Source organism: Paramisgurnus dabryanus, chromosome 9, assembly GCF_030506205.2.
Source record: "Paramisgurnus dabryanus chromosome 9, PD_genome_1.1, whole genome shotgun sequence".
In the NCBI taxonomy this organism is placed as follows: Eukaryota; Metazoa; Chordata; class Actinopteri; order Cypriniformes; family Cobitidae; genus Paramisgurnus; species Paramisgurnus dabryanus.
This window is the reverse complement of record NC_133345.1, coordinates 20,927,712-20,954,005: the sequence shown is the minus strand read 5'-3', so window position 1 is coordinate 20,954,005 and position 26,294 is coordinate 20,927,712. Positions and strand designations below refer to the sequence as shown.

Genomic DNA, 26,294 nt, shown 5'->3' with positions numbered 1-26,294 from the left:
ATCAGGCCCTAGCAAAGTGCTTTTTTCTAAGAGTATGTCATGCATTAACAAAAATTAGGTTTTTATTTTTAGTTCTGAAAGTTCTGCTTAGACACTTTGAAATCCAAGAGTTTTGGTAAAGAGCAAAACAGCCTGAGATGGATGAGGGAAATTAAACAGTAGGGACATCTTCAGATTTGCCTAATAGCTACTTCAGATTTAATGCAGCTATTTCGATCTTCTTCATCGCTTTTCCTGAATATAAAATGAATTTTAGTATATTATGACCTGCTGCATGTCGCCTGGTTGTGTCAAAGACAGTTATAGCTGTATTTTAGAGGGTCTTCTAACTCTGTCGTTATTGTATGAGCTTCTCTGACAGCAAAATTTTCATTAACTCTCTGATGATGGATTTGATAAATAATCCGTCAGTGGACATTTTTTCTTGAGCGACTTAAACATTTGGCATGATTGTACAACAGCAGGCACTGGATGATTTATGGATGTGATGAACAGTCTAGGCAAACTAACAAGGTACAGATTGCTGTTTACACTTTATTAACAGACATTCTCTGTTCACAGCAACCTATGCAAAAAGATTCGTCAGATGTTGAATTTTGTTGATCAAATGTACAAATCATGTTACTGTACATGTGCATAAGTTGATGTTAGGAGGGGGAAAGAGTTTGTGTATGTGTGAGAGATGGATAGATAGATAGATAGAGAGAGAGAGAGAGAGAGATGGCATAGCTTGGCATACTTTAATTTAGCTACCCGAACAGCCACTTATTTTAAGATGCAATTGGGGCTCGGCTACATTTTCATTAGGATCCACAATCTATTCTTATTACATTGCTGCCAAGACTCAAGGGACAAAGTTTGGCTGCATCTCAGCAATTCATTCTACAGCCTCTTGTATCTAGTGTTGTTTTCATTTGTATTCAATTGTAATAATATTTGATATCCCTAGCCAAATATTTCTATTAGAATTTATTTGTGGCCAACCACAAATAAATTTTTTATATATATTTAAATATATGAAGATTTAAAATGCAAATCCCTATGTGTGAACCTGAGTGTTTAGTTTTAATAATTTCACTTTAATGTAGGTATGATGCAGTGCCGGCGCCAGCCGAGCGCTGGTGAGGGGGCGTCTAAAATACCAGAGGGGGCGATCACATGAATGCATATAATTCCCCCAGCTAGAAAATACATAGGTTTGGTACATTAAGTTTTAAAGTGTTATAAACAAACATCTCTGTAATACAACCACAAAAACTACAGCTATAGTGAGCAACGTACAGAGCTCTAAACAATACAACAACAACAAAAAACGCATACCTAACGTTATATATTAGCACAACACTACTCATTTGAAGTTCAGACTCAGAGGTAGAAATAAATTTTACGTAATGGTGGGGGGCAGTGTTGGCAAATAGAGTTGATGGTTTTCAGCCCAAAAACGGTCCAAACGCAACATTTTATCAACATTTTCAATTTGATCATATAACGTAGTTATTTTAACTGCCACAAGTAATGCACCATAAGCTAGCGATTAAGCAGCTAGAGAACCACAATAGCAAAATGACAATAACTCGTTTACATATACAGCTATGCTGTAGGATAGGCTAATTCAAATTCGTTAATTATACATTTAACAATGTCTGTTTTTTATCTATTTACTCCTGATAAACAGGTGTGTGTGAGAGAGAGATAGTACAGGCTTACCTTTAACGTTAAATGCAGAACAATAATAGGCTGTTGGTTGTACGTTGACTTGCAAGGATGCTGAAGAACATGAACATCTGAACTTTTCAAAACTATGTACAGTCTGGCTGAAGTTCATGGTGCCCGAATTGACTTAATGGCAGCCGAACATTTGGATCTTTGCACCTGAAATGCTCGGATAATTCATCCACGTCACGGCATTAATTAATGTGTGACAATCCGGAGTCCGGTTTGTAGAACTTCCAATGCTATTTTCCATATATCCATTGCTACAGGGCAGGCCCAGGTCACTCTCACACTCCTGTCTGTAAATTTTTATATAATTTCCCACTTCGACATCTTGATTTCCCTGAGACTCAGAACGCGGGCTCATTGTCGGCGTGCCTCAAGCCGTCAACACAAACTTGTTCAACTTCAGGCGCGGCTGCAAGAACCAACAACCAAATGACGTCAAAGTACCGCGAGAACGATTCGAGAAATCATACTAAGTGTCGTTTCGTCTCGCTTTCGCAGCATTTTGACGTCTTCGCCTGATGAATTCGAACAAGCCTATAGGCTACACATGAGTGGGCGTGTGTCACGGTAGAATACATGCACACTTGTTTTTTTGTTTTGTTAAATAATTAGACTTTAAAATTCCCTTTAGGAAGACAATACACAAGGCAAACGTGATTTTTAAATAGCGCATTTTATCATTAAAATCCCATTCAACATTAATGGTGATCTGAGGGGGCGGGATAGTGCCAGTGAGGGGGCGACGCCCCCTCACGCCCCCTCGTGGCGCCGGCCCTGGTATGATGACAAAATTTTCAAACACCCCTAAGCTCACAATTCATCACATGACTAGATAAAGCAGACAATTCCCTTTACGAAGATACATGGATTGAAAAAAATCCATTGAGGATTGAGAAGTTATGATATTTTTTATATTAGAAATCAGAGGAAAAGTTATATATGGATTTCAATGGAAGGTTTGTGACCGAAAATGCTGCTTATTCGTATGAAATTTTAACAGAAGGTAGAATTTTGGGTAACACTTTAGTATGGGGAACACTTATTGATTATTTATTATGACTTTTGCCTTAGTAAACTCCCAATTTACTGCTAATTAGTAGCTAATAAGGTAGTTGTTGTAGACGTTAGGTTTAGGTATTGGATTGGGTTAAGGGATGTAAAATATGGTCATGCAGAACAAGGCATTAATATGTCCTTTACAAGCACTAATAAACCGCTAATATGTAAGCTAATAAGACACTAGTTAAAAGTAAGAATTGGTCCCTATACTAAAGTGTTACTGAATTTTGTTAGTTCTTTCAAATGAAATCATGAACATTTACTGTTTTAGTTGGAATAAGTTTGTCATATTCAGACTTCAGACCCATGTTTTTTTTGTACGATGCCTGCAGTGGGCGTTCTGACAGGACGTTCACTATAGTCTATTACCAGAAATGTGACCACAGAATTTCCGCGATTTATTTAAGTACCTTCATCATCATAGATACCAATGAAATTTCGTCAGTAGTACCAAGATAAAAGAAATATATTCAGGTCCACATACCTTTCATTAGGGTCCAGAGTTCAATGGAACCACACCGACCGGTTGAATATGACACACATTTTCAAACAGTTGCTGTGAACTAAAAACACCTCAGGGCTGAAAGCTCAAAATATAAAAACGCTTCCGGTGGGTGTTCTTGACATAGTTAATGTCGTATTTAGTAAAAACATACTATGAGGTGAGGAGTGAATATTGCATAACACGCATTGTAACAGTCCAATGCAGGCGGAAACTTGACACAGCGGATTTTTGACACAGAATTTCGACGCGTGTGCCCACGATGTCAGCATTGCTTTTTAATAGCAATGAAAAAGTTAATTGGTCAGAAATTGAAATGCCTTATTTTCACAAAATGTGACTTTGTTAATTTTATTGGTATGTGACCCTGGACCACAAAACCACTAATAAGAGTTTATTTTTATATGGTCAACATGTATACATTATTTGAAAGGTGAATAAATGAGCTGTCTATGTTTGTTAGGATAGAACAATGTTTGGCCGAGATACAACTATTTGAAAATCTGTGGGTGCAAAAAAAATCTAAATATTTAAAAAATCCCCTTTAAAATTGTCCAAAAGAAGTCCTTAGCAACACATACTGTAGGCCTATTACTTATGATAAATATCTTCATGGAACATAATATTTACTTATCCTAATGATTTTTGCCATAAAAATCTTTAATTTTGACCCATACAATATATTATTGGCTATAGCATTGAGTCACAAATCTGACAGTCATTCACTGCAAAACCCTCTAAGTGCATGCAAGCTTTTTGGGCAAAAACCTCCACTTCTTTGCACATAAAACTCCACTTTTTTGCACAATTCATAGTACAAAACCACTAAAGAAAACTAGAAACATTGCAAATGATGAAATTCACAATTCAAAATGTTAAAATGAAGAAACTGAACTACATATTAGGGAGAGTTGTGATGCATGTGGCTGCCACATTTGTGTTGTATTCAGGTCCAAGTATACTCACAAGGGAACCAAGTATGAATGTGATTTTACATTAGTCTTCTGTGCAGTTTGAGGACAACAAACAAGTATTTCTGTAACAGATGAAGCGAAATCATTTGATGAACATATATAATATGTGTCGAGAGCATTCGGTTAATATCATTATGTCATTTTTGATGGAGGTAACTTTTAGTGGCTTTTGCATCTGAGCTCTTCATATAACAATTTTGATTAATGTTTTGGGGCCTAATGCATAAACCCTGTAATTTCTATATTTTAGGGAGAATAAATGTCTAAATGAAATGCTACTACAACTCAGCAAACCATGACAGCACAGTACCGCAACAAGCTTTCAGTATGTTGTATGGTTGTTTTTTTATGCGGCCATGTTTGTTCTGACAGCTTAAAAGCCTCAACATTTTGACAAGCCTGCCAAGGTCAAGCTATTTCTAGAAGACAAATATGAGTACAATCACAAGACAACATCTTTATTCTTTTATTACAAAGAGAAAACCTATATGACGCTTGTGCTGCGTGTGTTGTTTGGTTGCATGCTTGCATGAATGGCTGATTGATTATTAACACATGCAGAAGGGGCCGGTCATTGCCTTAAGATTTTTACTGTTGGAGACCTGCTAGGCAATACTTACAGTATCATCTAAGATCTCCCACTCATTCCTTCCTCTCTCTCTGGCCGGACACTGACACAAGATACCCCTACACTGCTGGCATTCACCCTCCCAACCATACGAGACAGACAGACAGTCCAGAGCCCAGCAGCAAAGGCAGATCGCAGGGCTTTGAAGCCTAACCTGTGACGAGACCTGCTGCTACTCTACAACACTGCATGGCATGAGAAAGACTCTTATCGATTGTAAGTGGACACCAGGTCATGTTCATCATTGGGAAAATGCATTTCATTGGTGTAATAGGGGTCTGGCTGCTATTTTGTTACTTGTAAACAAACCTTACTGAAGTGTTTCTGAAGGAGAGATTGCCTGTTTTGTACATGCTCAAGTAGTCTAAAGTTCATCGTGTGGGTTTAGTTAAATTTTAATCCGGACTGTAATGTGTTTCTGAGTAATGTAGGTTTAGTTTTAACAAAGCTTTTTTTGTTTGGGTAACTTCACTAGATGGTATTGTTTGGTGTGCAATATGAAAAAATGAAGCTATAGGTTTAGATACAATTGTGGATTTTTGTCGTAAATTAAGGTAGCTGCTTGGTTTTTGAGTTTCATAAAGGACTCCTGCATGGATGTATTCATGCATATATATGTATTTCGAATTAAATATATGGACTCTATATTTATTGTGTTGACTTTGGATGGAAATCTGCAGATTGGATTCAAACAAATGTAACTAGTGTGTTAAACAAAGCTGAAAGTTGTTGAATATGGCCAGTTTCACTCATGTTGTGTTGTATAATGTCTGCATGGCATGTTTTATGAATTCAGCATAACTGCATCAGATAATATTTGCTTATATGTATTAGGCATGGGCCGGTGTGAGATTTTGATGGTATGATAACCTTAAGCAAAAATACTATGGTTTCACAGTGTTGCGGTATTGCCATTACAACAAAAATTCATTACAGACAAAAATGATAAGCGAACAGGTGTAGGCTGAAGCTGTGGCATTTTCAAAATGGACACAATTACATTTCATTTTTAAGCAACATATAACATGATTGGCAGATAAAAATAAAGCCTTTTAATTTATAATATTCTTTCAAAAATATATATTTTGTAATATATATTACATGTAAACATCAAATAAGTTACTTATTGACATAATGATTTAATACATTTTGTGCAAAAACAGCTCATACCTTGGAAACAGTATTACAAAAATTTTAGTGGTCTTGAAACCTTAACTCTTTAAAACCTCGGTATACCTTGAAACCTTTAAACGGCCCATGCCTAATATGTATGTGCTTTGTACACACTCTAAACATTTTTGTTTATTTTCAACCCAGCATTGGGTCAAAAAGGGACAAAATCAGCCGTTGGGTTATATTAACCTAGAACATGTTTATATTTGACCCAACAATGGGTTTAAACAACCCAGCACAGTTTAAAATACAACCCAAGGTTGGGTTCGGCCCTTTTTGATCCAATGCTGGGTTGAAAATAATGCAGCATTTTTAGAGCGTGTTTTCATTCAAACAAAATGAAACCCTGACTATATGAAACCCTACAAAATCAATCAGTCATTTCACAGGCTGAAACATGATAAGCTGAGATGTGAAATGGCTCGTAACTTGTCATAAGAAGGGATTTGGGCTCTGTATGGGAGTAAATTTTATGCTGACCCTGCAGCAGTGTGTGGGATTTTCAACTGATTATCCAGTGATTCATTGTTCTCAGTATAATCAGGGGACTTGTAGCAAAATTTTGTATTTGCGTTCTGTAAATTTCATCACTTTCTCTCTCTCTCCCCCCATTTCTCTCCCGCTCAATTTGAGTGATGTCGATGACCTTGCCCCAATGAGAGCTCTTAAACGGAAAGCTTTTTTGCTGCTGGTGTTTAAACACAGCATCTTTAAATAAACATCACCTTTGGCCCTCGCACCCATTGCGCAAATACATATTTTGAGGCTATTCATTTAGTTGCTTCCAAACACGTCTTGTGTCTGACAGTATGATGAAAATTGCTTCACTTTGTAGGTTGAGCTATTAAGAGATTGGAGCTTTTAAACAATCTTTCTCCAGACACATTTATGCAGTTATCTGTCATCCACAGCCTCACTTTGGAGCCGTAAGATATCCAACAACAAATCCATTTCTATGTATAGTTTGTTCTTGACTTTCGCTACAGTGTACAAGGTTTGCTGAAGACTAATGAAAAGTGGATTGTTATGGCCACTTCACTTAAATTCCAATTAAGAGAACCAGTGAACAGAGACAAGTGAAACATTTCATTTATTTCTCTTTAAAGGGGGGTTTCAAGCTATTTCATGCATTCTGACTTATTAACACGGTTTAAGAGTTGGATTCCTCATGCTAAACATTAGCCTGATGTTGTCGTACTCAAAATTCTAGTCAGAATTTGAGTCTGACCATGGGGTGTGTTTTAACGAACCAGGACAAAAAATGCCTCCGCACTCAATTGGATAGACCTACAACCAATCAGAGCAACCGAGTGTGTGACGTATGTTGAAATGGCATCTGTCCATTTGCAGCCTGACCTGAACTGCTAGTTATTTCGGTACAATGAGACTAACATTATGATTGTACTAAGTCTGAATTAGCGAACGTTCATCGACACCTACTATGTTTACACAATTATGTTCATATCACGGCATTGGGAGTTATTTACTAAGTCATACAGTCAGACTATCTTTTACCATTTGTAAGTTAGATGAACTTCATCCACAGCTTCTGAAAAGGAGCTGGCAACGACCGTTAGTTATATCCACGTTGTCGTGCACGCCGAGTTGCTTCCCCGTGATTGGGTTCAGTTGCTTCTTTCACTTGGTCTTCATGAGTGCGACCAAAGGAGAAACAACAATGACCACTACGTTTTCATTGTGTCCCATCTTCTTAGCGACCATCAGATCCGGCTGATAAATTAAACATTTGCCGAATCCCGAAGGAGGGACAGCAAAACATCTTTCCGATCAACAAATGCCTTGATCCCGTTTCTCTATTCCTCTTTTAAAATCAGTGTGCCGTCGATATCTTCTAGAACAGACTTAATGGCAGAATCTTCACATTCTCAATTCTCCAGCTCTTTGGTGACGTGGTTGATTACGTTACTGTTGATCATCTGTCCATCATCATATAAAGCCATCCCTGACAATTTGACTGGTTCGACCAGCTTTGTGTCGAGCATTGTTGCGCCACAATGGAGCGACACCAGACCGAACTTCCCGACCTGAAAGGGGGCTAAGTTCGGCTGGCACCCATAGCTAATAGGCAAACAGTCAAAAAAGCAGTTGGAGGTTTCTGTGCCGAATGCACTTCGCCAGGGTTCGTACATGTTTCAGAAAGTTTTTTTCGAACATAAAAGTTTCATACGTAACGATCTTGCTTCATTTTTTATGGGCAATTTTTAGTGCAGGAAGTACAATGGAAGTCCTTATATGGGCACTTTAACATGCACACACACACACACACCAACCTGATATGAAACCAACATCACCAAAGTTGTTGTTTGTGAGGGAAATTGAAGCTTTTTAATCTTTCCAAAGAACCCAGCATTATGGAAACAATGGATATAGTTTGTTTATCCAGGGTAGCAGCGGAGTTGTGCATGTGTGTTTGTTTAACACTGGATTTCGTTGAAATGGAGCGGACCCAACCGGCTCATGAGTCACAGGCGGTAAGTAAAACTGCATTAAATGTCTGTGTTTTGTTGGCAATCGGTGCGTAAGTGCATATAATGTAAACAACATAAACATGTATTGAATCATAAGTTATCCAGAGATAGTGGGATAATCTTTTGTGTTTTTTTTTTCTTGTGACCTGCTCCACCCGTGGGGCACCTCCAGGAGCTTGGCCTTATTTGGAAGAATGGTAAAGCTGATTTATCTTTTATAAATCTGATAAAGCTAAAGACTCTTTGGATATATAAAGGATGTAATACAACTCTATAGGTAATCAAGAAACACACATAAAGTCTGGTCCTCATTGCAGCCAAAAACCGCCCATTTTTAGACAGGAGAGACCGTCTGACTGACATAAAATGCGACTAACAATGTTTCTACACTGATCACATGACTGAGCAGGTGCAGTGGTGGTCAAGGATTCACACCTTGTTTGTTCACACAGATTCTTCACTTACTGCCTGTCATCTAATATTTTGAAGGAGTAGCTCTGTCACAAGCAACCACATAGCCCATGTAGCAGCTGCAACCTGCGTGGCATCTTGACAGTGAATTATGGTCTTTAGCAGTGTAGGAAACAATGCGTCTGACCTCACCTCTACCTCCCGCTGTCTCAGTGGAGGATATAAAAGCATGTTGGGTTCACATGTTTTCACTGTTGATGCACACCGGTGTCTTCTGTTGTTGAAATGGTACAGCGTGGCTTCAAAGCATTCCTGCTCAGATAGGGAGTGTTTTACTTGGAGGTCACTAGTTGTAAAAAACAGCAATTTTTTAAGAAGAGATGTAGCTTTAGATGTCAGCTGATGCTAGTCCTGGGTGATATGCCCCATTTTGAGATCGTCCTATTTTCAGCCTCGATAGACGATAGCATCAGGGGGCAGGGCAGTAGTTTACTAATTTATTTATTTGTTAATTATTAACTCATTTATGACAAGTCACTTGATTGGTGGACAAAAAAGAGGCAAGGGCAACACTGTCATTTCCTGCGTGTCACACTCGCTGGTTTTAAACATATGGGCTCCTAAAGAAGGAGAAGCTAGGAGGAGTCCATGCCACGTACATTCACGAGCAAGAGTCCAAGACGCGGGCATTAAATCTAGGTGCGTTAAAAGCTCTCTTGCGCAAAGTTAAGCCCACAAACTTTTTCATGGGGGGAAAAGCACGCAATGTGCATGTTAACTAAAAACTATAATGATAATAATAATAACCATCGCCAACTATCGTCATAAAAGCATGCTATTGGTGATATGTCTGACGATCGTCAATATACAATACTATCGCCACAACCCTAGCTGATAAACTTCTTCATTTTGAGATCTATCACTGGTTTGAACCCCATTGCTTCATCTCTCAGTGTAGGACCAAAAACCTTCCAGATCTCAGCTTTCTTGCTGCAATTTTAAAGGTTGAATGATAAAAGTGTTATATATAATGTTGCATAATTGTGTGTGTGTGTGTGTGTGTGTGTGTGTGTGGTGTGTGTGTGTGTGTGTGTGTGTGTGTGTGTGTGTGTGTGTATACATACATATACATAGCCATATTTGACTGTATTTTAAAATCTTTTTCAAACAAGGTGCTTTTTTATTAGCTCATGTATAGACTGGAAAACACCTTTTATTTTAGAAATAAAATAATTTGGTGGATGACATAAATATATTGATACAACAGTTTGTATGCGATTTCTCTGTTCAAATGGCCAGCATTCACAGATGTGAGTCCCTACATAATCATTAGAGGATATTATTGATGCACCAATGTATCGGCCACCGATATGTATCGGCCAATTTTTTATAAATTTGAAAGCATTGGCATATTGGCATTAGCACAAGAAAGGTCAAAACCGATTGTTTATTAATTAACTGCGTGAAGGCAATAAGTTGCATGTCTGTTGCATAATCCAGGATTTAAAACAAATCATTATCAAAATAATTAAATACATAAAATATAATCTGTAAAAATTATAGTTTGTTAGATGTACAACGGGGGGAAAATGGTAAATCACATAGTTAATCACGTGAGAGATTATTAATTCACATGAGCCATGCGTTCAGACTGAGAGTATTTCGGGAAAATGTCTGTGGTCTGTTTTTCTATGTTATCTTACTTTGAGTCTCTGTTATTATGTTGGTCAGTTGAATGTTAAATAGATCCAATCCATTTTCAGTAAAAAATATATGCAGAAATAAACTATGTAATAGGCCAACTGTATAGTATTGTATACAAGTGTTTTATATTGGTATCTGCCAATAGTTGTCTGTTTAAATCGGTATCGGCACCCCAAAAATGATGTTGGTGCATCCCTAGAGAATATGCTAGTGTTACTGCATTAAGAGTTTTTAAAAATAGGCTTGTTGTGAATACGCTGTGCTATCCCGTGAAATTGAACTGAATGGCAGATGTCTCTTTGCATTGAAGCAATTGACAGATAATTACAGGTTAATTCTTTGACGTCTTTTAAATGTGAAAACAACCTTGTTGTAGTATGTCTGTGATTGATTCGGCAAATCTATACTGTAGCTCTGCGCAATCCATACGGGTCTTAAAAAATTAAAGGCCCTGCTTGTGTCTGCATTAAATGTGTTTGTGCCAGTGGCTGCAGGGAAAGCGTAATATCATATCAAGCATAATCATGAAGCTAATATGATGCTTTTTTGTCTAATCTACAGCCATAATCAAAGGACAACTACATTCAGGCATCCAGTAACAGGCCAGATCTCCTCTGAAAACACTGAAATCAGCCTTCAGGACCAGTAAGTATTTTCTTTCTGCTTTTCTTGGAGTAACGTAGGTCTTTATTAGTCTGTCACACACCACATCTCTTTGTTTTGGCATATTTTCTTCATAAGAAAATGTTCTTACCATATAGTTAAAGTTTAAAAATCAGTTAAAAGCTGGGTCCATGGAATGCAGCATATCTAGGTAGTGAATTTTGAGTAAATATTGTATAAATAAATTCTTCATTTTTAAGTTTGTAAAGATCTTATTTGGTCTAGATTACACTTGGTTCACCACTAGTAAGCAGTATTTACTAATTTAATAATAATAGTAGCATTAATATTTACATTAAATTTTATTGGCTGGCAGGTTTATTTACAGAAAGAGCTCTGACTTCATACAGTACAGTAGTTTGAGACTGCTGACATTGACTGATCTATATATTGGCGGGTGCAGAGCAGCAAGGGCCCAGCTGACTTTAGTATCCTATGTCTCCACTGGCATTTCTCAATAGTCTACCCTTTTAACAGATTCCCTTATGGTCATGTCAAGTTTTAATTTATATCACAGCTGTCTGTTTTTTCAAACATGTGAGCAGAACAGAGCACATGATTTGCAACGCTTTGGAAAGTTATTGCCATGCTAGATGATTACAAAAATTCTGCGGTGTTGCTTGCCACAGGAATCTATGTTATATATATCTATATCTATATATATTAGAGATGTGCCAATATATCGGCCAATATCTGCTGATTATTCCTGTCATTTGAAGGGTGCAGAAAATGCATCAAATTGCACTCCGTGTAAGGAAAGTGTCAAGAATCATCACCAGCTTGATGTGTTGATAGTAATTAACTGAATGTTATTATTTCATAAACTGAAAATAATACTATTTTAATATTCAGACTTTAGGTCATGTGACTTAATGAAGTTTGTTTGAGTAACTGGTTTGTTTATAACTCAAACCTGTTACTTTGAAACAAGTTGTTGAAATAGAGCAAAAGTAGAGTACAAAATTTTGTCATTAATTATCATTAATTTAAGAAAGACTGGTTATTATATTGTGTATCTATCATGTTAATGAATAGCAATATTGTTACATAACACTACGTTCACATTTCTTCTCTCTGAAACACATCTTAAAGGAGACATATCATGAAAGTCAGACTTTTCATGTTTAAGTGCTATAATTGGGTCCCCAGAGCTTTTATCAACCTAGAACATGTGAAAAAGATCAACCCAGTAACTTAGTTTTGGTAAATCATTCTCTGCAAGCATGTGAATAATAGGTCATTAAATTTGGCTCCCCTTGTGGTGTCAGAAGGGGATAATACCGCCCCTTAATCTGCACTATCCAACTACGGCACTGGCATTTAGTGCAGATATCAGCTCATTTGCATTTAAAAGGACACACCCAAAGTGGCCATTTTAACATGCTATAATAAATCTAAATACTAAAACTTCACATACGTACTCTGGGGACACCAAAGACTTATTATAAATCTTAAAAAAGTCTTGTGAAATGTCCCCTTTAATGTATTTGTCCCTGCTGTCTCTCTTACATTAGACCACCATTTCATCAGCAACACGCTGTTTTCATCTAACTTTGATCTGTCTAAATGTAGCTTGTATTAACACGTATATCACAAATGCTGAACCTCTATTAGCATCAGTCGGCGAGCAGGAGGCCTAATGGACGCATCTCATTAAAAGCTGTGTGGGTGAATGAAGCTGTATGAGAGAGACAGGTGATGTGTCACTGGCTCTTAATGTTTCTACAGCTCTGGCTTCTGCTGGAAAGAACTATGAGCTGTAGTCTTTATATAATATCCACACTGCTGTACATTATACAGTGTGATGACAATTGGTGCTTTCCGAAATGTTGCTTAACTTCTTACATTTTCTCATACACTCCATGAACTACAAATGAGAGGTGCTGGAGAGGTTTCAGCACTCACTGCCTACAGATTCTTCATGGCTGTAATGATGTGTAGCTTGTTTCTTTGAATACACTGTCTGTCAGTTTTTGTTTGTATGTTGTTTTTTGTAAGTCTGGCCATCTGTTTCATTACTAGCTAGCTGTGAGGATTCCTCTGCTATCTCCCTGTGGACTGTTACATAAATCTGCTGAAACATCGTATGTCATAAACGTTTTATGGCAGCGGTTTGGGTTATAGTAGCATTTTATGGTGTAGGACTTTAACGTATTTAGGTGGTAGGAAAGATGGTTACGCTTTCGTGCCACAATAGGAAATGTTATCATTCTTTGTCATGTGTGCTGACGTACATCAAAGAGCTTAAGGTCAGGGTGTGATGGTGGCCAACAGTGCTTTTGGAGCCCGGCCTTCATTGTTTTGTGGCCAGTAGATTGTGATTAAACCAAAGATTGCAGTCCATGAAACCAGTTTCCTTTGTAATTACGCCAGATGAAATTGAGAAGAGATGTTTTATTGGTTGAAGCCTTGCGGATGCTTCAAAAATAATGCATGAGCAGTTTTTAGTTTGCAGTCTTTTCCCATTAAAGGAAATAGGAGAAAAGTACAGATTTACTTCACTGGCTAAGATAAAGGCACTGGAGGAAATTCAATCGGCCCTGATGGTTTTAATGAAACTTGAAAGGGAAAATCGCTGTTGTTCCTCATAAACTGAAGAGCCAAACTTTATTGCTGTGGTTCTGTCCTAGTTTGCCAAAAGTTTATGTTTTTGAGTTTTGATAGCATGGACATATCACTTTCACAGGGAATATCTAATATTTTTCAATTTCAGGATATAAAAGTGTTGCTCGTTCACTTAAAACAGTTGTAGGCATTAAAGATAGATTATTGTGGGATGTGGCTTTTATCATTACATCAGTTGAGGAAAGACACTGAAGATGCATGATTTATCGAGAATATGTAAACAATGTTGATCAGAAAATGAAATATGTTTTTTTAATGCTTGTATTAACTGCTGTAGGGATTTATTTTGACATTTGTACCAGTTAACACTTGAGGGACAGATAATTAACTGTCTTGTTATAGGAAATTGTACTTGACACACCATAGCAAAACTAATTTACTGAAAGCTTTTTGAAGTGAGCCTTTGAGATTAGAAACAGGTGCGCATCTCTATTGTGAATTAGTGATGGACAGAGCACATTATTGGTGTGTTACAATTTTAGATAATCTGATTGGTTGTCACTGCTGCGGGGGCTTCATTTCATTTACTGTCTATAGCTATTAAACATACTTACATTATAAACACACTGAAAACCTCTTAACAGTCCTTAATACACTGCAAGGCATCATGATAATTAAAATAATATTGAGTATGTCTAATGTTATTAGAATCTCTTTTCTAGTTACCACCATAATTTTATTCATGTTACCAGAGTTTATTGTAGGACACCATGTTAAATGTTTCTAAGTGTGACATGTATAGCTCAGTGGTTCATCATTGCATTTGCAGTGCCAAAGGTAATGGTTTTGACCCCAGGGGACAAACATACTCATTAAAATGTATACCTTGAATCGCTTTACATAAAAGTGTCTGCCAAATGCAAATGTCAACTTTATGTCAGTGTGTTTCATGGATGTCACCATGCAAATGTTGAAACATTTTGAAATCCTAAAGGATTTTGGGAATCCAAGGCTAAAATCGGCCATCTTTGATCGCTAATTAGACATGACAGCCGATTAATGACCGTTGCGATCAAAATTATCCTCCGACAAAATTCTGGCAGTGTCAGAAATTTTGAGAAACAATCCTGCTGTGACAACGGGCAGATCAAGAACCAATAGAAGCACAGAACCTGATGACGCAATTAGCGGCGACAACAACAAATAAACGCAGAAAAAAGTCAGTCAAAAAGAGTAAAAAAAGTCAAAAAAGAGCAGTACAGCAGGAGGAGAAACTTGTGGAGTTATGAAAAGATTAAGGGCCCTATTTTAACGATCTGAAACGCAAGTACGAAGCGCAAAGCGCAAGTGAGTTTGTGGGCGGATCTGGGGCGCTGTTGCTATTTTCCCGGCGTGAGAAATAACTCTTGCGCCGGGCGCAAATCAATAAGAGGTTGGTCTGAAGTAGGTTCATTATTCATAGGTGTGGTTTGGGCGTAACGTCAAATAAACCAATCAGAACGCTATCCAACATTCCCTTTAAACGCAAGGGCGCAAGTTCCATGGCGGGTTGCTATTATTATGACGGATTTACCAGGCGCACGCCAGGAGCGGTTCACAGCCGAGGAGACCGACGTTCTTGTAAGAGCAGTCAAAGACAGAGAAGTTGTTTTGTATGGGGATAGGAGAAACCCGCCCAAATCAGCGTCGGTTAAACAGGCGTGAGAGGAAATAGCCACAGTCTCATCAGCTGGCATCCTCGTTGCGCCAAGCGCTACAATGATGTCAGGAGACGTGCATAGCATAAATCGGGCACGCTGTGTAACGGGAGGTGGATCTGCCTCAGGACCTGACGCCAGCAGAGGACATCGCTGCGTCCACCCACACCGCTGAAAGGGTTTGGGGGCTTTGAAATCGGACCCAAGAAACGCAAGCAAGGTCCAACCCCAAAGTACTCTTACAAATCAAGATCATATACATTAAGGTTTCTTATGAAAACATTTTAATTATTATTTACATAAAATAAACGTAATACAGCCAAACAACAAACTTATGAAAATATTTTAATCGTTATTTGCATGAGAATTTTTTAACGCAGCCACACAATAAATAAAAACTATCACCACAATGCTCACCACTATGATTTCCCTTATCTCGTGTATTAATATTTTTTAGTGTAACAATTTATGATTTGCAAAAATAACTGTTGCCTCTGTGTAGATTAGATAAGCAAAGTTGTGCATGCTATACATTATGGTCAAGCATGCGCCCTTAAAATAGCATAATGAACAACGCGCAACGCGCCACTGACTTTAAACTTTTTTTTTCTGGTCAGTGGCACAATTGTTTTTTGAAACCGCAAAATAGCATCAGGGATGGTTTGCGCCGGAACACGCCTCTTTTTTTACGCTGAACCGCCCAGGGAGCGCAAGTTCATTCCGTAGTTTGCCGACGTGCGTTTGTGGAGGAAAAAAACAGCTGTGCGCCGGTGCAAAATACGAATGATACATGCGTCACTGACAAAGTCAATTGCGCTGGCTGCAAGATAGGGCCCAAAGAGTGTTTGTACAATGTGTCATCGCCACTGTACCATGATAGGATAAAAATGAAGCAGCCTGGAGATTCAGCCAGGTACTCGTCTCCTTCGTTTTTTCTTCTCTTTATGCTCGAGACAAGTCATTATTAAAATAAACGGTAGATGTTGTTTTGGTTTGCTGGCCTTCACTTCAGCGTGGGTTTTCGTGTCGATCGATGACGTAAAACTGCGGACGTGTTTGATTTTTAAAAGTCTTTAAACTCTTACAGTCTGACATTAATGGAAACTGAGGTCATACAGTGTAACATGGATTTAACTACGATCTTGATCGCACCGTTTGGCAACCAACAATCCTAAAAGACTATTTAAAATCGCACAGTGTATACTGGGCTTAAGAATAAAAGCTACTGAATAAACCATTGAGACTGACACCAACTCTTCATGTAGTAACAGTTTATGAATAACCTTGTAAATGGATACATCATTGTAATGTTTTTTTTTTTTTGTCAAAACGTTTTGTTATAAAAAATGCAAGTATGGGTTTTTCCAGTGCGCTGACTTTGATGGTTATGGCCCAGTTCTTTGGTTACATTTATGAAATGGTTCAGTCATATGATCATTTAGGTCTTACTTTGAGAACTTTTTTCGGGACAGGTGCTTTTTCAAATAGACATAACCAGAACTTTTCTCATGCTTTCTGCAGGACAGATAGACGCATGCTGAAGCAGCCGGAGACAACAACGCGGCCCTCCAGCATCATCAGTGAGGCCTCCACCAATGTCACTTCCTCCACTGTTGACACTACTTCAGGATCAAAGGTCAGTGTATAGAAAGCATTCTGCTCTGAGATCAGCGTGTCTTTATGGATGGGTTTTTGGGAATAACTGTTAAAAGTTTTTGGTTAAGCCAATTTTTAGATGTTAATGTTCTTTATAATACCAAAAACTGGGTTTTTTATGGCATCACGAAGCACTTTTATTTTTAAGAGCACATAAAGAAGAAAGTTCATCTAACCTCTTGCACCTGTTCCTTTTCTCCTCCAGAGATTGTAATTTTTAACAACCACATCTTGATAATCTAACCTAGCAGACACGTTGTTTCTTCTCCTTACTCAATAATAATCAAGTTATTATGTGGAATAAAATAAAATGTGCGCTCAATGGTTAGATCATTGTGTTAGTGGTGTTAAGGTCATTGGTTTGATCCCAATGAAACACACATACTGATAAAATGTATCTCGTAAAACCTTCCTTTCCTTTGCTCAGCTAGTAGAGAATTGCATTAGCAAATGATTTGCACTGTAAGTTGTTTTTGATAAATGCATCTGTCAAATACATAAATGTAAATGCCCAAATGTAAATGTAATGCAAAAATAGTTGCTACCATAAAGTTATGTATGTCACACAATCTGTATTAATTGGATTTTAGTCAGATGTGTATTATCTGCAGTCATACAAGAGACTAAGCAGAAGACAGAACCTGTTTCTATATACAGAAAGCGACAGGCAGTAAGCTTAAAAAGACTCTTGACGCAGAATATTTCTCATGCATGGATAACATTTGTTCTGCTAATTAGAGTGTTTATTCTTGTGGGTTGAAGCGACAAGTCCCCTGAGCTGGTGACATAAACACAGAGTGAACAGCCACAGATGAACTGTCTTGTGAGTGATTGGGTGCAGCCAGTGTGTGTATAATGTTTGAGGATGTATTGTTTGGTGTAATGCACATCACATTTTTGAGACGTTTAAAGTTATTCAGTAGCTCACACAAAAATTACATTTATGTTATTGCTTGTTATTTACTCTGCCTCATGCCTGTACAAACCCATATGCAAAATAGGCAGAAGTAGGTATTTAACACTTTTTAATCTATTTTGAGCACTGAACCACTGACAGTCTTTGCATGATAGTTTCATATTTTAAAACATTTGAGAATATTTGTGTTGGACTTTAGTATTTTATGTACAGTATTTAAAGCAACACTATGTAGTTTTTTTACCTTTAAATAATGTCTCTAAAATTATTTCAGTGATAGAACAACTTTTAACTGGAAAAATTGTACTGTTGCTGCAACCTGAGCAGCCTCCTAGCTGCTACAAGCACACTCTGAAAGTGGCGGTGAAGGGTAGGAAACACAGCCCCGCCCCTCCCCCTGCCTGAAGAAGAGAGTCTGATACCAGGCACTATTGTGTTTTTCAACCACACGGGGGAGCTGTAAGTCATTTTTACATGGAAACTACATAGTGTTACTTTAAAGGGATAGTTCACCAAAAAATATTTTTCTCAATCTCATGTTAAATTTGTATGATTTTCTTTTTTCTGATGAACACAGAAGAAGATATTTTGATAAATGATGGTAAGCACACAGCTGATTGTAACCATTGACTTCCATAGTAGGAAAAACAAATACGATGGAATTCAATGAGTACCGTCAAATGTGTGCTAACCGTCATATATTAAAATATCTTCTTCATCATTTATCACAATATTTTTATAATATTTCTTTTCCTACTATGGAAGTCAATGGTTAAGATCAGCTGCGTGCTTACCATCTATCAAAATACCTTCTTTTGTGTTCATCAGAAAATAGAAATTCATACAGGTTTAGAACAACATGAAAATTATGACAGAATTTTCATTTTTGGGTGAAGTATATCTTTAAATTACATTGAAAAGCAGCGTGTACTACCGATACACTATTTGACATTGATTATTGACAATGATCTAACAATCAAAACCATTGCTATGATTGTAAGTGCCGTATGAGGCCTTAATAATATAATAACATTGCGTGAGTGAAAGAAACTCAAGAACTCATAGCTGACCGCCAATGGTTTGATTGAAGGGACAGAGAAATGCATCAGTAGGAACCGTGCCTGTGTCGGCTCTCGCTTGCATTTGGGCTATTCCAGATGAAAGACTTTTGCCAGTCGTGCTTGTATCTCTTTGCTGGCAGCTATGGTGTGCAGTGATGATTTATGAGGTTTATTAATGTAGTGGCATGTGTGAGATGCAGGAAACATGCAGCTTACCTCGCTATGCCCAGCGAATGCCAGCTGATGGTGTGTGAGATCAGTTGAGCACTTCTGGCAGATGGTCTGGAGTAATAGGTGATGAATGAGCTCTCAATTCCTTCTGGTCAATTTAGGTTTGTGTCTTTATCTGACAGGGATCGAGGTCCAGTGGCAAGGTCCATAGCTTTGGCAAACGGGACAATGCCATAAAGAGGAATCCCAGTGTTCCTGCGGTGGTACGTGGATGGCTCTACAAGCAGGTGGGGGAATTATCTCAATAAACTTTATTTATTGATTTATAGAGCTCATGTTTAATGTGAATCAGGTATGTTTTACCATTTATTTCATTGGACAATAAGATAGTATTTTTGTGTGGAGTGTTTTGCATCCTAAACCCTAGTGAGTTTTCTGTCACCAAGACAACAGGGAACCAAATTTTCAATAATGGGGGACCATGCAAGAACTGAGAAAATGCCTTAAGGCACATCGATCACTTACACAGGCACAAGTGTACACATGCATAACAATGAAAACTTGAGTGATGGATATACTCAAATGAACTTTGATCAAAGTTTTTGGTTTATCTGGAAGTGAAGCTAGTGCCTCAGGAAGAGGTGCTGTGAATTGCCAGTTTGAAGTCTCTTTGAAGTGCTGTGTGTTTCCTCATCAGTTGAATTCAGCCGTGTTTAAGTATATGTGTTGCTCTGTACTTTCAGGACAGCTCAGGGATGCGGCTGTGGAAGAGGAAATGGTTCGTTCTGGCAGATTATTGCCTCTTCTACTACAAAGGTGAGATTTTGTACTGAATATTAAGCGAAATCAAGATACACAGACTTTTACTTTTCAACACAGCAAAATGTCTTCTTGCTGGCAGTTATGTGAAGAGATAAAACGACTAAAAATCAATAATTTACAATGAGAGTTGAGACTAGTTTAACCTTAGGCTCAGACGTCACGCCCACGGACCGTTGGCTGAACGTCTTATGCATATGGAGCAATTATTTGGAAACACTTCAGCAGATGTCAAAGTCATCGATTGGTTGAATTACACAGGATTTCCGGGAGAGATGTGTGTTACGATCTTTCACGTCCGTTTCCGTCTGGAAACAACACAAAGCCATCTGATTGAAAAAGAAAGCTTCTATGTTTACATTGGTGACCATATGCTTCATCAAATAAATGCTGCGGTGATGCAATCACATTTTCACATTGAACACCACGTTATTTAAATAGCAAATGCATTTGTGCCCAATTTTGCGCCCATGGGCATTCTGGTCTGAAAACAAGGTGTTTTCAGGGAACTAAAATAAACTACGCCATTGACCAACTAAAACCTGGTCTAAAGTCAATGGCCCAATATTGTTTTTGTTATTTAATGTGCGTGTTCGTAATACGATTGAAATTTTTAATTTCAATAAAAATGAAAACAGCACAATTATTTAACATTAATCTTAAGCTGGTGGTCTTCTTCCTCCACTTAGTTTTTCAGTTTACAAAGTCTGTCATCTAAATACGGATTAGACATAGCGCCAGCGCAACTGGCTTTTAAAGGGGATGAGAGATAAGACTCTGATTGGTTTATTGCACGTTATGCCTAAAACACACCCATTTCTCATTACAAGAATAGGAACAACCCTTTTCGACCGTGCGCTCGGCGCACAAACCATTTTTCCCATCATTACATTAGCAAAAGTGGATTCCGACACGCCCGTAATGCCGTGCGCTTTAGACCATTCGCTTAGATCGTTAAAATAGGGCCCTGCATGCTTAAAAATATGCAAGGTATTTTAAGGTGTTTGCTATTGTTGTTATAAACTTTACAGACGTTTGTGAATGATGGTTGCACACTGGTCTGTTATTTTGGCGATATCTCCAAGCCCCTAAACATGATGCGTCACAAAGCGAAACGTGGTTGGTTGCTTTACGTGTCAGTCACATGGCCTCTTGGACGGTCCTTGGTATTTAAAGCTGCCATGGTTACCAGACCTTCAGTTTTCAAAAACGCCAGTAGCTGGCGGGTTTTGTCTAAGCTTAACGTATTTTGAAATAGGTGAAACACCTATGGATGAACTGCTTAGCTTATCAATGTCACTTTTCACACAGCTGTCCAATCATGGTGGAGGAAGGGTGGGAAAAATACCACAACCACCAGCCAGTGCATTGTACAACGACCGTGTGATAAAGTATCGTAGAAACCAAAGCACTAGTGTTGGGCGATGTCCCCTAAATTGTCAGTTGACGATGGTTACGTTAAACCTTCGCGCTTTCCAATAGGTTGCATGTAAATATCTGTGCATATGTGCCACCAGTACTCCTTTAGAGCGGGTCTTCAGCACCGCGGGGAGCAGCCAGCACTTCCATCCGCAGCTTATTAAAACTAGACAAAGTGAACAAGTTGGTATTTCTGGCCAGAAACATCGAAATTGAAACATGGTCTGTGTATGTAAATCCCGCGTTTCGGTCGGAGTGTTGTTCCCGTTTTCTTGTTCTTGGGGTTCGCTGAATTCTGGGTTTATATCTTAATCTGCCGCTTCAGTGCAGTATAGCAACATAGCTATGTAACAATGAGCACGATCTCCCTAGACACTACAATAGGCTACTAATAAATTATTAATATGGGCTGTTTTCTTGTACAAGATTAAATATTTTAAGTTAAATGTATAACATGTAAAAAGACAAGATTCAAGACAGGTCAAATGCCTGACAGGATATTTTCACAGACTTACACACGTCACGTCTCTGGCATAGACTACAGTATTTAAAATAGCATAAATGCAGTAGTTATATTTTCAATTTAATTTATAGAGCAATTTCCGCAAAGATTTTAGGTTAAGTATAGTCTATAGAAGAGAGTTAGTTTATGTTGACCCGCAGCGGAGTGGGGTGGGGGCGTGGCATCACGATGGTGTCTCTCCATCGTGATGTCAATCAACCATCACGATGGACGATGATATCGTTGAAACGTTTTGGTGTATATTCCCGCTTAGATTAAACAAAAAAAGAGTTGCATCAATTAAGTCATTCAAAGCAGTATAAAAATGTTAAGTTATTAAAATATAAAAAAATAACAAAATTCTGTCATTATTTACATCAGTTGATTTTTTCAGAGGAACACAGCAGTTTATATTTTTAAAGAGTCATTACGTGGCACTTGACGTGATTATTCATACTGTAGTGCCCAAAATGTTTTTGTCCTGTAGATAAATAACAATATACAGGTTGGAAAGAAGATGAGTAACAGAGATTTTTAGGTACTTTTTCATGGACTATTTAACACTCCGCAGGCTTTTGTTGCAGGCGGTCTCCATCTATATTTCTGACTTTAACAGTCATCCAGGGTGTCGTCTCTTTTGCAAATGTGTTCTTTTGTCTCTCTTTGCGTTAATGTGTTTTGCTTATTCGCCCATGTGGATATTATCTTCATTCTTCAGACAGTCTGCTTTTCCGTACCTCTGACATGCCCTCCACCCTCTGGAATCTCACCTTCAAACGACCTTAAAGTATTTTTAACCCATTACGTCCTAATCCAGCCACCCTTATCACTTATCAACCCAACACACAATCTGTGTTGGAGACATACCCGCAAATAAACACACTCTCACACACTTAAATCACAAGCAGCGTCTACCAGAAAGAAACGGTCAGGACGAAGCACGTCTAAACTTGATTGTGTGAATTGTGTGGATGTTATTATAATGGTGTGAGAAACACGGGTCACACAGAACTGCATGACAGGAAGGAAGAGAAGGAGAATGGAAGACAACGAGAGAATTGCAAGCTTTTAAACCGGACTTAACAGCTCAATCGGGTGTTTTTTACTCCACAGATAGCCGTGAGGAGTCTGTGCTTGGTAGTATACCACTGCCCAGCTACACCATCTGTCCTGTGGGACCTGAAGATCACATTAGTCGCAAATATGCCTTTAAGGTAAGACCTCAGCTACCCACCGCTGGCAGCATGCTTTTGAAAAAATGATACAAACCATTCCAGACCACATTTAAAATGTTTTATCATCTCTTATGATGTTTGTTGGAAGTACGTACTTAATTTACGTATCTATAAGTAGGATAAATGCGTATCCATATTCTGTAAAGGCACATTTATATATGTCCCCAGGACACTTTAAGATCTGAGAAACATACATTGTTATTTAATTCTTTAACAGGATGATAGTGTTTCTTTTTTGTCATTTTAATAAGATCCTCACTGTTCTAATTAAAAGAATTTTCAAAGCCAAATACAGGTTAACCTCCATTGATCATTAACTAAGTTACTGAATATTTTTTTAAACGACAGTGCTAGCTCTCATTAACAATAGCCTTCAATATTCATCTGACTTTCCTAGCAATTTTCCAATCCATGTTCTTATGCCTCTTATACTCTTTTGTCTGTTGTGCTATTTATTTTGTCATGTTTGTTTTTTCTTTGTTCGGCCTTTGTGTAATGGCTGATTATGCATGCATACATGTTCATCTTGCATGGCTTCAAGCTTTTGCTGCAGGCCGGCCAGATCATTTAGTGAATTTAAAATTATTTTTATACTGTTTATTAATTTACTTTGGCAAGGAATTTATATAGAAACAAAACTCAAACTATATATTTTTATTTCTATAGTTTTCTGTAGGATTTGATGCTTATCTGTGTATGAGTTTTTGTAGCGGATGACCTAAGCTAGTTTATGTAGCTTCACTGCCTGCAGCTTGTGCAGTTCATTGTTCACCTCATGAGGTTCATGACACAGAGTCTGTGTGTACAAAGCCTAAAGGCTGCAAAATTACATAACCGGTGTGTTTTACTCTCAGGGAAAGATGATATTTATTTTAGTTGTTCAAAAATATGTTAATGGTTTTTGACTTACCCATGATGTTTATCTTAAGACAGAATGGAGTTGCATGTGGTGTTACATGAAGTGACATTTCTATTCTCTAAAGCAGAGGGTTTCAAACTATATTATGACAAGGACCCCCAAATATGACTTTTGAGAGGGACCCCCTACCTAAAATATGTATCAATTTATATATTTTTATGTATAACAAATATAATTCAAATTTATTTGTACTGCAGCAACTTTGACAATAGATGACAGATCACAGTTTACAGTTCAAAGTTACAGTAAGAATACTGCTAACAAACCCAAGTGCATGAGATATAACTGTAATAAGATAAAACAGGAAAGATTAAAAGTGAATAAAAACAATTCTGGAATGTATGTAACAAGAAATGAGTGATAAACCGTTAATAAATTAATTTTACAATTTTTTGTATTTTCTGGGGTGGCCGCCATGACCTCCTGGAGGCCCCCTGAGGGTCTCACGGATCCCAGTTTGAAAACCCCTGATCTAGAGAACATTTGATTGGACAAAAATCTGTTTAGTGCAAGATAATTTATGAGTGTTTTTGGTCAGTTATTCCAGAAGTAAAAGCACATTTTAAATACAAATATGTTCTAAATAAAGAAAGCTTTTAACTGAAATAGAATAAAACCCACAAACGTCTAGTTTAGATTTTTTTATGGTTATTAAACTTGTAGAATAATTTAAGCACTTTGTAGCACTCTTTTTTGACTCATGGTGTCATATGTTACCCAGGAGTGCTGTTTTGAAAAGTTTAGAGAGTAAAGGGGGTCGCACACCAGATGAAAAGCACAACGTCGCGTGTACAGTAGGACAACTCGCAGGTATCAAATGCCGGATGTGCACATTTAACTCTTTCCCCGCCATTGACGATTCATCTTGTCGATTAGGAGAAAACATTTCCCTGCCAATGACGCTTTCCTGACAAGTTTTTATGGTAATCTGTAATTCCGCAAAAAAAAAAACTGATGCAAAAACGAATTAAATCAATGTTAAATTGCGTGTATGTTTTGATAATCATTCTCAATCTGATCTCTAAAAAAATTCTTCAAAAAATGCAAAAATGTCAGCTTTTTGCTCAAAATTTGGTATTTTTGAAGAAAACCTACTCATAGTTAAATAGTTACAAAAAGAGAACAAATTAAGATGAAACTTTTTCCCCAATTTTGTTTGTTTGTTTGGTCTGTTCATTAATTTGATATATTTGATATATTTGTATGTTTATATATTTATAGAAGAAAATTTTCCTGGAAAATCACAAAAAATGCTGGCTGGCAACTTAAAAAAAAAAGGCTGGATTGAATTTTTAGACGTGCAGCCTCCTTAACACTGGTAGTTTGCTGTAAAGTTTTGCACAAGAAGGAATGTTTACTTTGTAATATATGTAGATTTTAGGTAGATTTAGGGATTTAGATGTGCAGCCAAGACTGTAATATGTAGTAATCCCCTATCACACTGAAGGCTTACCGCAATAAATTCTGCTCGGCCAGCAACCTCACTCCACATGCTGGTTGGGAGATGCAGCCAAGAGCCAGAGACTTTGTTACTGATTCTGCAATGATCCGCTAGATATCGCTACGGAGGTGGAAAAGACTCAGACTGGTTTTCCAAATGCCACTGAGCTAAGCAGCTCTACATCTTTCTGTTCTGGCTTTGAACTGTGGGCATTCATGCTTTGTCTTGTGTTGCAGTCTGTTTAACGGTCTGGCGTGTTGATCTGTGCTGTTCCTGCTTCTCAGAATCTGCTATATGTTTCCATCACCCTCTTATCTTGATGGTGCTGACAGTTCTTAAATTATACTGACATATTCCCAGTGCTTGTATTAACTCAGGGGTCCAATAATTGCTGAACTATGTCCTTCTTCTGTTCCCATTTGTGGGCATCCCACCTGTGATGAGTGACTGAGATGTCCAAAATGGCTCTGAGACACATATTCATCGTCACCCTTAAATAGGTATACTTTTAAATCAATTTGAAATAGTTTCTCTACAACAACTTCTGGCATGTGTATTTAAAACTCTG

General features: G+C 37.8%; 1 protein-coding gene across 11 annotated transcripts in view; it reads left to right on the top strand.

The window, feature by feature from the left end:
• plekha7a (pleckstrin homology domain containing, family A member 7a) overlaps window positions 1-26,294 on the top strand; it is a 74,165-nt gene that overhangs the window by 27,097 nt on the left and 20,774 nt on the right. For 9 of the 11 annotated variants that reach the window (XM_065283090.2, XM_065283084.2, XM_065283089.2 and 6 more), the window contains 5 exons: window positions 11,224-11,307; window positions 17,109-17,223; window positions 19,574-19,678; window positions 20,135-20,207; window positions 23,245-23,345. In XM_065283090.2, coding sequence (XP_065139162.1) covers window positions 11,224-11,307; window positions 17,109-17,223; window positions 19,574-19,678; window positions 20,135-20,207; window positions 23,245-23,345 — 478 coding nt within the window. The other 2 variants (XM_065283091.2, XM_065283094.2) reach the window with 2 other exon arrangements.